We start from the raw sequence: 17,029 nt of genomic DNA on the forward strand, positions 1-17,029 counted from the left end.
CTATCTGTTGCTGAGGAGATAGATAATGCAGAACCAGCAACATATCATGAAGCTACTAACAGTAAAGATGCTGCAGAATGGCTTAAAGCCATACAAGAAGAAATGTTGTCCTTGCAAAAGAACAACACCTGGGTGTTAGGAGACAAACTAGAAAAGAAAAAACTTGTAGGCTGCAAGTGGATTTTCAAGAAAAGGGAGGACATTGCAGGAGTTGAAAGTACAAAGTTCAGAGCAAGATTAGTAGCTAAGGGTTTCACACAACAAGAAGGCATAGATTTCAATGAGATATTCTCACCAATGGTCAAGCAAACTTCGATTAGAGTAATGATGTCAAAGGCTGCAAAGTTCAATCTAGAGGTGGACTAAATGGATGTTAGAACTGCTTTCCTCTATGGAAGTCTAGATGAAGAACTATACATGCATCAACCCGAAGGATTTGAAAGTGAAGACCCAAATAAGGTATGCTTACTTAAGAAATCACTTTATGGACTTAGACAAGCCCCAAGACAATGGAATCTTAAATTTGATGATTATATGACTAAGATTGGTTATGAGAAGAATAAGATTGATCCATCTATATATTCCAATAATCAGATTTACTTGTTGTTATATGTTGACGATATCTTGATTATTGAAAAGGAGAGAACAGGAATTAATAAGCTTAAAGAAAAGCTTAAGCAGGAATTTTAGATGAAGGATCTCGGGACAGCCAAGAAAATTCTTGGTATTGACATTAAAAGGCCTCAACCACATGTCATTACCTTGTCTCAAAGAGGGTACTTACATAAAGTTTTGGAGAAGTTTGGAATAATCAATTCCAAAGCTGTTTCTTTTCTACACCCATTGCCCAACACTTCAAGCTATCAATGAAACAATAACCAAGTACAGATACTGAGAGAGAGTACATGAACAAAGTTCTCTATGCTAGTTGTGTTGGTAGCTTAATGTACTCTATGGTTTGCATAAGGATAGATTTGGCTCACTCTATGAGTGTTGTTAGCCGATACATTTCCAATCCAGGAGCTAAGCATTGGGATGCTGTCAAGTGGGTTATGAGATACATTAAGGGAACACTGGACACAGGTTTGGTGTTCAGAAATGAGAGTCAATTTAATGAAGAAGTAACAGGCTTTGTTGACTCAGACTTTCCTAGAAACATTGACACTCGAAGGTCTCTAACAATTTATGTCTTCACAGCTCTTGGAAGTTGTATCAGCTAAAAATCAAACTTACAAAAGGTTGTTGCACTGTCATCTACAGAGGCCGAATGCATGGCAGCTATAGAAGCAATTAAAGTGGCAATTTGGCTCAGAGGATTAACTGAAGAACTAGGATTTAAATCGGGTGATATCACAGTTCATTGTGATAATCAAAGTGTCCTACATCTTATGAAGAATCCTATGTTTCATGAGAGGTCTAAACACATAGACATCAAACTACATTTTATTAGAGATATCATTCAGTCCAAACATTTTTTTGTCAAGAAAATTAGCACTCATGACAATCCAGCCGATATCTTTACTTAAAGTGTCACTACAGAAAAGTTTAGACATTGTCTAAACTTGCTATGTGTTGAAAGTTGTTAAGTCTCTTACTGAGACTTATTCATTGGAATTAGAGAATAGTCAGCCTAGCTATAGTTACTCATTCAGATTCATTTAAGTGAATTAAACCAAGTGGAATTTGTTGGGTTCAGCTCACTTAAACTCACTTATGTTCTATTATTGTTGGTAGTAAAAACAGTTACTCTCAAGATTGGTCCAAGTCAGCATCTCTTAGTTATAAAAGGAAGGCTGCAATCTCTTTTTTCAGATAAGAAGAAATTTCAGCAAGAGAAGAGAAGAAAGTTCAGATGAGAGAACCCAAGTTCTAAACCTTTCTTCTATATTTTTGTCTACTGTTTTTGTATTCGATGCAAGAAACCATTGATGTTCTAAGGCTAAGATTGTATTCTTTTGTAATCTGTACTCAAAGTTTCATTAATAAAGTTCCAAGCCAACTAGTTATTCTCTCCCATGGATGTAGGCACAATCATTGTGGTGAACCACGTAATTTGTTGTGTTGTGTATATTTGTGTTCTCTGTTTTGGCTACCATTTTCTTTGTTCTTGTTAAGTTTTATGGTTTCTTGTTTGGTGTTTTCAGGCACCACATTCTTCACATTTGTCTCTCTCCTTTTTCACTACTACTACTTGCTTTCAATCATGGGGAGGGTCTCTGCTACCTATCGGAGCTTGTGGATTAACAGGGAGAATCTCTCGAACAAATGCTATGTGTGTGGAAGATCTTGCAACAGAATCCCAACTGGTTGAGAAGCTTGGCACAGATATGGAATTGAGAAGCTCGGCGCATATCTAAAAGAGTCGAGGTCGGACCCGGAGATCTGAGGACATGGGGCATCGATCTAAAGGTCTGAGGACGCGAGTCGGAGATGGGTTTGGATCTAGAGCCGAACCTGGAGATCTGAGGACATGGAGCGTCGATCTGAAGGTCTGAGGTTGCGGATCAGAGCTGGGTTTGGATCCGGAGGTCTTTAGAAACTGCCCTACTATTTGGAAGTTGTAAAACCCAAAATTTTCAGAGATGATTCTGAAGAGTCATGAACGATAGACTTTGGAGCAATTATCATTTCTGGGTTTTGTTTGAAGGTGAGAAAATGTTAGAATCTTGGTAACCCAGCCCCTAATTAAAGAAGAATAAGAGGATGAAGACGAAGACGAAGACGAAGATTGGAGATTTAGGACAGGCTTAGCCTCAGATTTAATTTTCGATGTATTTTAGATTCATAATTTGTTTTCATTTTTATTTAACAAGAAAAAATGGTTCTAGTTTTTTTTCACAATTTTGCTTGTTTTTTTAATTTTATATCAAATTTTTTATTAAATAATATTTTATTTAATAATTTTAAAATGATTTTTTTCATTTTTAATATTTAAAATTCATTAAATAAAAAATATGAGGGTATTTTAGTCATATTGAAAAATTATTTGACCAAAATCAGTCTCAAGTTATTATTTTGTTCCATTTTACAAAACACATGATCTAAATTATCATTTACTATAACAGAGGGTTCGATTGGTAAATTTTGCAAAACACAGAGGCTAAAATAGTATTTACCCACTAAATAATAAGTATATTATTAGTTGTTACATTATATTATGTATTGGACGTACATTTTTAATATTTTGTTATGCTTAATGTTAAACCATTGAAGGCCACACCCTTCAGACTTCTGGTTGTGTTTTACAAAAGATTACTTTTTTAACTTTATTTTTTTTCATATTTTATCCATAGTTATCCATCGTTTAGTAAATGAATCATTAAATAACTACATCTCACCGCAATTGAGAACTACCAAGAATATAAATATTACACATGTTTGGCATAAATTCGATTGTATTTGTGTAATTAATCAATTAATGGGATCAAAACATGTCAAGGTCTAAGAATATATAAATATATATGTATATTTATATTTATATATATACTTTTGGTGTTAGTTTATGTTCATTTGCTTTCAATATGTACAAGATTTGAATAAAAAGAAAAAAAAAACTTAAAAAGAAAATGTTTTGTAAATAAAATTATAAGTTGGTTGATCATTCTTCGACTATATGGTCCCCACCAATACATCACTAAGTTATTAGGTCTCACTCATCACCGACCATTTTGATTTTAATTATCTGCACAATAACATCATAAAGAGTGAGTTTCTAAGCCCAGTAAGGACAATACAAACAAGCAATCATATAATCACATAGTCATAACAAACATACCATAAGTTCATACAAGTATTCATAACAACGTTAATTTATACTAATCATACACTATCATAATATATTCTAGGTCATAACATAGGTCATAATCATAGGTAACAAGATAGGTATAAGAAAAAAATAAGTGCTTATAAAAGGGGTGGCAATTAACATCAACTTAGGTTAGTCATACAAGTTTGGCAACCATGCCTACCGGACATCAACTTAGGTCTGATATACATTTATAAACACCTTAGGTCTAGCCACACTTATCTCTTTTTGTACCTGAAATGTTAGGGTCATAGAAATCACTTAATAAGTCATAAACTAAATTACCTAATTTTTCTTGCATTGAGTGTGGAAAAAGAGACGAAAAGAGATTGCTTGTGCTAATAGAATTAGCCCAAAACCTTATATATGACATAAAAGATTTAAATTAGAGACTTATAATAAAACTATACTTCCAAGAATTCTAAACCTCATAAAGTCATACCTTCACCCTAGAACCAAAGATGAAATCATGAGCCTTCACTCTAATGTTTATCTCCAACAATGACAGCAAGAGCTTTAATACTTGAGTAGATTTTGGCTATATATATTGTCTTGATAGGGTTTAGTGTTTCGGATATAGGGTTTATAAGGACAATAGTGTTTGAGGCTTGATAGAAAAAATAGAAGAAGAAATAAATTCACGAGCACTATAAAGGCTATAGTGGTTCGGCTATGGTGTGTTTATGGGGCAAAAATATGAGAGCTTTTGGGAGCTACGAATTTTGAAAATGAGAGACTTGAAAGTTTTTGTTGAGTGTCAAAAATGGTGATGGGAATAACTCTATATATATAGACTCCAACCCCAACCTCTTTCCTTAATTCACTCCACCTCCATTTAACAAATTTTCAAAATTCAAGATTTCTCTCCCCTAGGTAGTTTTGGCCAGCTACTATTTTTACCTATTCAAAGTGCTAAAAATACTCTCCAAATGCCACACATACTCATCTTTTAACAATATGTAGTCAAAGTCTCCCTAGTTACCCTACACTCATGCTCACGCCTACACCTAGCATATTCAAATTCAAACTAGTTCAAAATGGTTCAACCTATCTTCAACATATACACTTAGTTCAAGTCTAGTGTGACACCTATCCATGCAAGTTCAAAATGAGTACAAAATTATCCTATTTTTATGCTACACGCCCAAGACTAGGTAAGTCTCCACTTGGTTCTTCAATTTAACTACATTACTTAATTAATTAATTCATGAAAAATCCACCTATTAATTCTATAGGGAATTTCGACCATACTAGCTAAATTCAAATAATTTATGACTTATTTTTATGACACATGTATACTTCTTAAGTTACCATTAAACATTATTTTAATAAAAGCTTAAAACTATATTATAATTTAATCATATAATAAAAATCTCATAAATTACTAGCTATAATAATTATAATTATCTAAATTATAATTATTTCTAAGATCATACCTTAAAATAAATAATTTAAACTTAAAGTAATGTTTTTAAATTCCACCACTCAAGTTATTACTTGTAACGACACAAAATCACTAATAAGGCTTAAGAGCATTGATTAGTGTGTCGGGAGGGCATAATTGGTTTATGTGTGAATTTATTAACTTAATGCATGATTATATGATAAGCATGCTAGTAAGATTATATGAATATAAATGTGATTATATGCTTTAATTGTGAGAACCACATTATTATGTGGGTGAATCTGAAGCAAGCAACTTGAGGCGATTCTAGGGAGCTAGTTAGCGGGAAAGTCACAACGGGGCTTAATACTTGACTTTGGGTAAGTCAAGGAGTATTTTAAGTATTGGATGGTTATTTAGGTTATCGGGTGATGGAAATAAATAATTAGATATATATTTGAGGTTAGGAAGTCTAGGTGGGAATACTGGGGAATTTTACCATTTTGCCCTCGGGGACGTTTCCGATACCCCGAGCCTCGGCATTAACTTAATTACCTAAGGATAGACTAAATAAAAAATCAGAACTCAGTGGAAACCAAGGAACCGACCTTCCCTCTATCTCCCTCTCTCTCTCTCTCTCTAAGAACACTACAGAAAACTTGGGGAAAACTCAGCTGGAATTCAGTGGATTGAGTTGGAGTTTTAGAGGATTAAACCAGTTTTCAGCTTAGGAGTTCAATCAGAGTTAAGGTAAGTTATAAGCTTTGTGCGTGGTGATTAATTCTATGTTTTTTGGCTGGTTTTTGAGGTATGTATGGATTTTGATATTGAAGGGTTGGATTGAAGCTGAAACTTGGGAGTTAGCTCAGAAACCTTTTAGAAAGCTGGTTCATCAAAGAAGGTAAGCTCGAATTTATGGTTTAATTGCTGAACTTTAGTGTTTCCATGACTGGTTTTAATGTTTTAAGGTTTTTTTAAGTTTCATAGATTGAAGTGAGATTTTGGTGAGTCTCTAGGTTAAGTTATTGCTAGGATGTGTTGCTGGAATTGTGTTGGAAGCTCTGTGATAACTGAGTTGTGGAATTGGGATAGTTTTGGATGGGTTTTAGTGAGGTTTGAGAGTCAAAAATGGAGGTTTTTCTGGGTTCGAAGGGGTCGGGCGCGGCATAATTCTTGGTGAGTCGCGGCCCTCTGAAGCTGATGGATGCTGAAGATGGAGGGAGGGCCGCGGCATGGTCTGAGTAGGGTCGCGGCCTGTGTCTGGTTCTGAGCCTAGATGGGCTCTGTTTGGGGGCTATGTCGCGGCATAGGTGGCTTAAGCCACGGCCCTTAAGGAATTTTGTGACTTTAAGCATGGGAATTTTACCTAGGCTGCTCGGGATTGAATCTACTACCGTGTTTGGTGGAATTCAATGTTCCGGAGACTAGAACTTTATCTAGAAGTCCTTTTACGATTATTGATGGTATCCCTTATCTTGGTTGTGACTAGATACTAAGCTAGGGCTCGGGGATCGGATCGTGCTCAAGAGGCATCGCTCGTAGTCAGTTCACTTGGGAACTAAAGGTAAGAAAACTGTACCCGATTGTGGATTTATAATGGGACTAAAGGTTCCATATTTTGTATGCTTTGAAAGGATGGTATTATGCCATGTAAACAGTAAACCAATGGCCTAAGAGTGTTGAAGTTTACACTAGCGTACAGGGCGCGGCTCGGCCACTGGTAGCTGAGGACAACTTATTATGCACTGAGCTCGGTTTAAGCGGGCCGGAGTCAGTGGGGTAAACAGAGGGTGCGACCTAAGGCGTCGACCCTGATTGTTATGTGATTTGTTTGTTATTAATGATTGGTGGATTGTTATGTTATATAGCTGAGTGTTGATTAGCAGATTCTTTGGTTGAATCTTCATGTTTTGTGATTACTGTGCTATATTAAGTGTATGAACATGCTTAAAGGGTTATCCAAATGTTATTATTGCTCGTTATATAATATGATATGTTTTCTTGCTGGGTCTTGGCTCACAGGTGCTTCGTGGTGCAGGTAAAAGCAAGGGCAAGCTTGATCAGCCCTGATTCGGAGAGCTCTGAGAGCAGAATGTACATAATCAGCTGCTCAGCCGCCACGGTTGAGAGGGAGACAGGAACAGGAGAACCAGAAACGTTTGTTTTGCCCTTAGAGTGGCTAATGATTGTTTAAACTTTGGAAATTTTGCGAACTGAATTTTGAACGCTGTTCCTTTTTGGGATCTCATGTGTAAAAATGTTTAATTATATGAAATGTACCATTTTGAGACCAAAACATTTTAACCCTAGTTCATTAGTGGTTTCTGTATCACGTTTTTCACTAAATGACTTGATTAGCAAGTCCTGCACCTTTATAAGGACACAGTGTAGCGGTCTTGGCTATCCAGGGCGTCACATTACTATAAACTAATAAAATTTAACTTAAGTTTATAACTAACGAGCCTATAAAAAAATAATAACATTGGTTATTATGCAACAATTGAATTAGGAACCAAGTTCTCATCAAACTTTAAGACTATGAATGGATCGATTACCACTAGGGTTGGCTCTGATTATAGTTAGAGTCAAATAAATACGGGGTCCAAAATGTTTAAAAATAGCATAATTTATAGATAATTTAGAAAAATACTATTTATATATATTAAAAAAATTAAAATTTATTCAGCTTCGTTTTCATTTCAACTTTCTCAAAAACAATGATTAAACTGATGGGTAACTTTCAAAACAAAAAAAAAAGGTTTGGATCATATATAATGGGTAATTTTTTATGTTTTGGATCACAAATGGAAATTCGTTTTACATCCTACTCATTATTGTCGTTCAATGATGTATAAAAGGAGTAGTCAGGGTCGTTCAGACTCGTCCAGGCTCTGTTTTTGGTTCCTCTGTTCTTGATGCCTCTTTGTCTAGTCCCAAGTCACCAAGCTTGCCTTGGTGGCTCCATTGTCAAACTAGAAGAATATTTTGAAGCTTTATGTCTCAATTAATAAACCCTTTTCAATCAATCAAATAAAGCCCTAGCAAATAATATTAACTAAAAAATAAAGCTGGCTAATCTCTTTTCGCTAAATTTCGTTCAAAACTGTAACTTTTGTCATAATTTCGTGAATTGAATCCCAGACGAAAAAATATAGGTATTTGTGTTGTATAATAACATATTGAATCATTTGGATACATATATTTGTGAAAGAAAAAAAACACATCAGATTTATGGTAGACTTTGAAGTGTAAACCACATATTCATAAATATAAACTACAACTCTAAAAATGTAAACAAGTGATATTTTTTTAGTCACTCTAATTGTGGTTATTAATTATAAAAATAAAGTATATAGCATAGAAAAATTAGGAATAATTTGATAATTATAAATATAAAAATATTGGGAATTATATATATATATATATTTAGAAAAAGTGTAAATATAATTCACTATATCTGATAACTCCTTTATTATTATGTAAAATAAAAGCTCATTTTTAATAAATATAATTTCCCATAGATAAACAATACAACAATAAAAAAATTAGCAAATCATATAATATAAAAATGAGTTTATTGTATTTTTTAATTAATTTTTCATAAATTTATATTTGTGATTGTATTAAATTTTTATATAATTTTAATTAATTATTTTATTAATATGAGTTGCATAATTTTAGTCTAGATATATATAAAGAGTATACAATTCAAACCTATATGGGATGTTGTTATGAATAAATATTTTTTTTTTATTTATGTCACATGGTGTATTTATTTTGGGATAAATATAGTTATGGAGTGTTATATATATTTTGTAGATGTGTTCTATAATCAAACTACATCACACACAATGTGATCAAGACAGACATTTATCTTTCCAATAACAAAAACATAACCAACAAGGCTACGAGGTACAATGCTACTTGTACGAACCACTGGTGCTCAATATCACAAGTAAGTGTCATATCGGTATTGTGTAATCTAATATCGAATACCACACATTTGAATTTAATAAGTATTATGGAGTATCGCTAACCAATCATAAATGTCATCTCATGTGGTGTCGGGGCACTTAAGGTATCAAATATAGTTAACATCAGCTAATGACACAACTACATTCTACAAGTCATTCTGCTAAGGAAAATTACCATATTTTGTTGCAAATCAGATTTTTATCCATATAAGCCAAGAACGGACATACCAAAGCTCCAACTTTCTATATATGCTGTAACTTTGATAACAAGTCAGTACTAAGAGTAAGAGAACAATTATTCATAGTTATGGGTTTGGTGTCTTGTGTAATATTCTTTTTTTTATAATAACATTTAGAATAAATAGGATTTTTGTCCATTGAACTAATACTACTATTTTATTGTGCCTCCTGAATTTTTCGCGTTATTTTAAATTTCCCCGAACTATTACCGTTATCTTATTGTGTCAATTATGTTAGTTTTCATCCTACATGGTTAACAAAGTGATGATTTGGCACTTAAGGCAGTAACGTGACATTGACACATCATTGACACGTGTATATTTAAATTTTTTAAAAATAAATAAAAATTATGAAAATTATTTCAAAAGTTTTAAAAAAATATAAAATAACTTAAAATTTATAAAATCTATTTTTTTTTTTACTTTTTTGTCTTTTTTCTTTCTTAGCCTCCCTTTAAAAATTATAATTTGTTCTTAATATTTAAAATTAAATAAGTAAAAATAGAAAAAAGAAAAGAAAAAATATATATTTTAATAGGAAAAGATATTTAATATTAAAATATATTTTTTACTTCCTTTTTTTTCTTTTTTCTATTTTTTCTTATTTAATTTTAAATATTAAGAAAAAATTATAATTTTTTAATGGAGGAGAATAAAGAAAAAAATACAAAAGAAGTAAGAAAAAAAAGATTTTTTAATTATTTTTTATTTGAAATTATGTTTTTTTGACGTGAAAATATCATGTCACTACCTAAAGTATCATATCAATACTTAATTAGCTATGTCGGATGAAAACTAATAGAATGTGTACAATAAAATAACGGTAATAGTTTGAGGGGAATTTAAAATAACGTGAAAAGTTAAGGGGGCACAATAAGTATTGGTAATAGTTCAAGAGTAAAAATCATATTTATTCTAATATTTATTAGTAATATTTTTTTAAATACCATAATTTAAATATGTTTAGAAGAATACTTTTTTGTTTCTATAGACTGCCGAGAATTTCTAAATTTGGCCCGATACCATAAACTTTGAAATTGGGTTTCGAATAAACGTTTTGTACAATTGCCAAAAACTTAACTTGTCGTATTAATCATAACTAATCACTCTAGCTCTTGAATTCTCAACACGATTAAAACGTTATCCTAAACTTTGTACTATTGTTGAAATAGTTCTTACATATCCTTTTAATGCCGCTAGTTTAAAACCTCTATACAGGAATAACATTTATTTTATTATTGAAAAAATTAGTCTTAATTTGAGCCAATTATAAATAGTAATAATCTCTAAATTGTAATTAGTTGTAAATTTTGAAATAACGTGGAAAATACTCACTTTTAAGATTAATTAACTAAAAATAGTCACTAAATATATTTAGTTTAATATTACTTATTTTTATTATCACATTTCTCATAATACTACTGGAAAAATATAATGTATTGTATGTGTTTGAGCAACAAAAAAAAATGATATAATAGGAATAGTAATTAAAATATTGGGTATAAACAGAAAAAAATTCAAAATATAACTATAAATGAGAGTTGGTCACTTAAAATTGGTACACTACTTAATTTTTACATAAATTTGTTAAGTCTCTTGTTAAGAAAATACACTTCTATATATGAATAATTATAATTATATATACAGTCAATTGTCATTTTTGAGTTCTACTCATTATGTATTATGAGATTAATTAGATATAATGATATAGTAATAAGTCTAAAGATTAAATCAACGTGACAAACAAATTTACATAAATATTTTTTGAATAATAATCATCAAAAAGTTCTTATTGTTACTAATGTTAAAGTTAATAATTTTGGCTATTAGGAATTTTTTAAAAAATTAAAATTAAGAGGTATATTTTTGTATGCAATACAGCTATTTAGTTATAACTTCTCAATTATAATACAATAAGTTTGATGTCAAAGAAGTTTTACTATGTTTGTCTTCTATGAAAAACACAATGCATTTATAGGATTAAGTAAACAAATGTTTTTCATTTATATAATTATTAGTTTGAAGAATTTCTCAATGAGAAAAAACTACTGATCGTTCATTATTAATTTGTTTTTTCCTTAAAAGAAAACGATAGCTGTTATTTTATGTCATTTTTCATTTAAAAAACAAAAACATACACTATTTTAACCACAATCAGGAGAAACGACAATTAAGCTAATTAAGACGTGTGAAGTTCTTAATTTGCTACAGTTACATTTGTAAACGACACGAGATGTCTTTGTTATAAACTATATGCCATTTATTATACAAAAAAACGACAACTCAACACGTGATTTTCATTGAGAAATAAGTAGGGTACTCCATGGAAAATGACACTCGAGTCACATGACATTCTCTTTTGCTGTTCTGGCAAAAACGACATAGTTTTTTATTGATCTTCAAATATTACTAGCCTAAAAATCAGAAGGCTTAATTTTACATGAACAAAATATCTAAATATAAATAGTACTTATCATCACTCAATGATAATAAAGATATATGAAAAAAAAAATCAAGAGATTTCATCAGAAAGAAAATCTCTTAACCTAATCTAAAATATGATACACAAATGATTTCCTTTATCTTTTTATTATTTTAAAAAATATATATTTATATATATGGATATATATTATAAATTTATATCCTTGTATATCTTGTGGTACTTTTAACAGAACTATATAATTAGAAAAAACAAATAATTTTAAAAGTGGAGATTCATAGCGTCGGCAGTTGTGTCCAAAAGAGAAATGTGAGACATCCTAAAATAAGAAAATAAATTAATAGAAAGATTATACTGAATTTTCAACAGATCAATCTACTTTTTAATCTTAGGTAGCTAGATTTGTAGATAAAGATAAACGTGTATAAAATTGAAAACCTTTTTAGATTTTTTTAAAAAAAATCTAAACAGTAACATTAAATCGAACTAAGTCAACTCAAATAGCACTATTGTGATCGTGTATATAGATATTTAAAATTAAAGAGATCTTGGTGAGTTGTGTATATATGTAACACAACTAGTTGATTTTGATTATATAGTGGGGATTGAGAGTGTGTGTGCTGTAAACTCTACTAGCTAGCACATAAATATCCTACAAAATATATCTCAAAAAAGATATATATATATATATATAAATTTATAATACACTGAGGAACAGGTTGTGTATTGTGATGTGATTAATCATATGATGCAGATCTTAACTCGTGATTTTTCGAAGTCTTATGATCTATTTTCTATTTTATAGTTTTGCTTTAGTTTAGATTTTGAGTAAAGAAACCCACATGTCCACCAAACTTGACGACTTATAATTTAATAATAATAAGCCCATAAAGTTAGAAAAAATGGAAATATTATATACCACAAAAAAAAAAGTCATTTGAAGCATATTCTTTCCCATCTAACTAATCTAATGATTGTATTGTATATTATTTACCTTTTACTAGTTTTTAATCTTAATTAAAAAAAAAGTATATAGTAATTAAAGTCCAAGCCCGTAATTTTTTTTAAAAGAATAATGCATATTTAAATATTATATACCACATAATATATTATTTACTTATTTCATTTAGCAAATGATTGGTTAGGTACCTCTCATTAGTTTTTTAATCATAGTTAAAAGAAAAAAAATAAAAATTCAAAAAGGAAATTGATTGAATACATAATGAATTTCGTATACAAAAGCAAAATGGTCATATAGTAATAATAAATTTTAATGCATATATCACATTAATCTTTTGTGTTTTGTTTAAATAAACTTCTATATTTTTATTTATAGTAATATTACTTTTAACTTTTATATGTTCTAGTTAAATACTAACTTACAACCCTATATTTTTTTATAATAATATCAAATTGACCATTAAGCTTAATTTTGGTGTAATATTTGACATTTAAAAGAAAGAAAAATGGTATATACTCTAAATTTTATTATTGAATAAGAAATCAAATTTTCAAGAGTCAAATTATAAGTATATTTTTATTTGAATTGGCTCTTCAACTACTTTTCGAGTCCAAATAAGTTGAGCCACAATGCGTCATTTTCGAGCTGTTAGCACACCGTGAAAATTAATTTAAGATTTTGGAATTTATAACCAACAAAAAATCAAACGAAAATATTTCGCCGAAAAATAAAATTCTTTGATATATTATAACTCAATCAAAAATTTTGTTTTAATGTACAATAATATTTAATTTATAAAAATCAACCTCATTCAGATCAGACGAACTAAAAAAATCTGGTCTGTGTCACTAATATTTACAAAAAATAACAAAAAAGAAAAAATATCAGCAGAGATTTTCAGTTTCTAACTCTGACCCAACTCTCTGAAAATGACCAATTGGCTGAATCGCCGGATACCAGTTGCCGGAGGCGATTTTCCGGCGAAGTAAAGCAATTTGAAGAAGAAGAAGAAGAGAATTCGAACCCATTAAACGAATCAGGAGAAAACTTTGGTGAATTAGGCTCCCAGGTAGGGAAATCCAAAGGGCACCTCGGAGATGATTCTTCCAATATAACAGTGTTATCAGACTCATCATCGCCTCCACAAACGAAGGAGTGATTCAAAAGCATCTCAGCCGTCCATCTCTTCTTCGAATCTTTAATCAAAGACTTTGATAGAAAATCTTTACCTTCTTCTGACAACTCGCTTGGAATCTCTGGAACCTCCTCTCCTCCAATTCGAAGTAACAAAGCCCAAATATTCGGTTCCTGTGTGTAATTCCAGACCGGCTTTCCGGTCACCATCTCGACGACGGCGCAGCCCAGAGCCCAAATATCCGAAGGGCACTCGTACTCATTGTCTTTTACTGACTCAGGAGCCAAATACAGAGGAGTGCCTCTGAGTGTTAACGGCTCTGTTTGGGACGAAGTAGAAATCTCTTTAGCTAATCCAAAATCAGCGATCTTAGCAGTTCCATTATCGAACATGAGAATATTCTGAAGCTTTATATCGCAATGAACAAAACCCTTGGAGTGAATGAAAGAAAGCCCTTTGAGAATGGACCTAGTGTGCCTTCTGATTTCGGGTTCCGGCAATCGACCGCCGTGGATCTTGACCAGGTCGGATAAGCTGCCACCAGAGGCGTACTCCAACAGTAGATTATGAAAACACTCGCCGTTCTCGACACTCTTATCTACCCCATAGCACTTAATGATTTGTGAGCAAGTTCCGATTCTGTCGAGCACTCGCTTTTCGTTCTCCAGAGTTTCGAAAGCTTTAGACGATTTGACAGCCATTAATGGCGAACCTTTTCTGGGTTTTGTCTTACTGATTGTGGCGAAGCTTCCACGGCCAATTTGTTCTCCACGAACCCACTCCATTGATGGTACTGGAGAAAGAGAGAGAGTTTGAGAGATAAGCAAAAGAGAGAGTCTTTATGCGGCTCGAAAGGTAACAAGTCACAACAACACACACAGCTAACAAAATGAGCGGCCATGTTCTCATATATATATACGAAAGTTTTTTTAATTTAATTTAATTTTAAAAATATATATATATATTAAATATTTTTTTAAATGAAAGTTTTTAGTTAGTGGGGATTCAATTTAGGCTCTACAATAAAAGCACGTGATTTTCAAGGATACTTTCCTCTTTGACGATTTTCCAAATTTTGGCGCAATTAACAGAAACGTGTTTGATATGGTTGATTTTTCCCTTTGATTTTTTTTTAATCTCTTTTATATATTTAAATTTCAAATATAATAAGATTTATGTGGTGATAGATCCAACTAATAGTTTCCCTATATGTCAACCAAAAAAAAAACAAGTAATAGTTATCTTTTTTTTTTAAAAACTAATTTATTTTTCCATAAGATTCATATGCTAATCTAAATTTGATAAATTGTATATTAATATTAATTACCATATTAAACTGTTTCATGGGATTTCCATTATATGTACCATGGTTGGTGAATCTTCAATAGGATTTTGTTCACTTAAAAAAAACACTAATTTATTTTAATTAAGTAAAAGACAAACTACGATGTTTCCTTTTAATAACATTATTATCATTTCTTTATTAAAAAATAAATAACAGTCCATAAACGTGCATTGGCGTGTAACAAAATATATACCTCTCTACAACCCCTTAAACCCTAAATTTTCTATTATCTCTCAAAGTATAATTAGGAGATTGTATCTTAATCTTATTTGTTACTTGAAGAAAAAGAAAGAATAATAACCATAGATTGTAGCTGTTTTAGGGACAAAAATATGAAAAGTGTGGCTTCATGTGTCTTTAACAAATACCCCACAAATTTAATAATAAGATTAAGGCTCCTTATTTTAATTAATATATACACATATGTATTGTTATTTAGCACCTCAAAGGTGTCCAATACTATATGAGGTGACACTTTATGGTTAGTTTGCAATTTCAAATGTGCGGGATCTTATATTAGATTGCACCAAAAACAGTATATCATCTCTTTGTGGTGTTGGGTAGCTGCTTCTTAACATTTCAGTCAGTATATATTTATAGGACTATTCTTCTATAGGGGCTTTACTTAAGCCCTACCGGTGGGGCTCTCAGTGTTTCTCGACCTGTGAACAGTTTTCGGCGCGATTTTTTTTATGACCGTGTATATTGTAGCTATTTAGAGCATCCTACAAACTTTCAGAAAATTCTAAATAATTTACAATACCGAAAAGTAGGTTCAAATATGTTGATTTTCACTCGCATAAAAAAAATTAGTCACGCGTGCAGCAACATGTTTGAACCTAGTTTTCGATACTGTAAATTATTCAAAATTTTCTGAAAAATTGCAAGATGCTCTAGATAGCTACAATATATACGGTCATAAAAAAAAAAATCACGCTGAAAACTATTCACATATCAAGAACACTGAAAGTCCTACCGATAAGGCTTAAAGTGAATACCTGCAGAAGAATTCCTCTATTTATATATATATATATATGTGTGTGTGTGTGTGTGTGCAATTATTTGATGGGGGTGCCAGCATGAGCAACACATGTTTTTTATATAACTTCCTTGGTGTGAACAGCTCAACTAAGATGGGCATAAGATCCTTTATTCCGAGCCTTCTTTGGTAAAAAGAAATGGAGTAAAAACCGACAAAAACATTAAATACATGTGCATCTATCTAAACTCACTGATAGTTACTCTTTCTCTAACAAATTACTTTTAACTCGGTTTTTAGTGAATTTTATTATTTCCTTTTCATTATTTTATATATGTATTTATGTATTATTTGAAAATGGTAATAATAAATAAATTGCCGAGAAATGGATGACCGACCCATGAAACCAAAAATGTAGGAGAAAATTTCATTTGTGGTTGGCCAAAGAAAGTGGAAAAAATAAAACGTGCTCTTTAGCTTGGTAGAGTTTGTATTTAATTGCATGTGGGTTTAACTAACTGAAAATTATATAAACGCTAATTATTGCTGAATAATTATAATCAACTAATAATTAATAGAAAGTTTGGGTCAAATAGAGTCATCCAAATAAATATCAAAAATTAATAACACAAATAAATGGTATAGTAATTATGAATTCTTATATCGGTGTTATATAAATAAAGTGTGGTTGACATAGCTTTTCAAAATATTTTTATGTGTATTGAGTTGTACAAGTATGTTTGATTAAGTTTTCCAATAAAAAGAAC

At 31.1% G+C, this 17,029-nt stretch overlaps 1 protein-coding gene across 1 annotated transcript; it reads right to left on the reverse strand.

Annotated features, from left to right (window-relative positions):
• Positions 1-13,518: 13,518 nt before the first annotated feature.
• LOC133809889 (mitogen-activated protein kinase kinase kinase 20-like) lies at positions 13,519-14,815 on the reverse strand. Its single transcript, XM_062245983.1, has one exon. It carries the CDS (start codon positions 14,721-14,723, stop codon positions 13,701-13,703), a length of 1,023 nt encoding a protein of 340 aa, XP_062101967.1. The 5' UTR covers positions 14,724-14,815; the 3' UTR covers positions 13,519-13,700.
• Between the last annotated feature and the right edge of the window lie 2,214 nt (positions 14,816-17,029).

This window comes from Humulus lupulus, chromosome 1, assembly GCF_963169125.1.
Source record: "Humulus lupulus chromosome 1, drHumLupu1.1, whole genome shotgun sequence".
Classification (NCBI taxonomy): domain Eukaryota; kingdom Viridiplantae; phylum Streptophyta; class Magnoliopsida; order Rosales; family Cannabaceae; genus Humulus; species Humulus lupulus.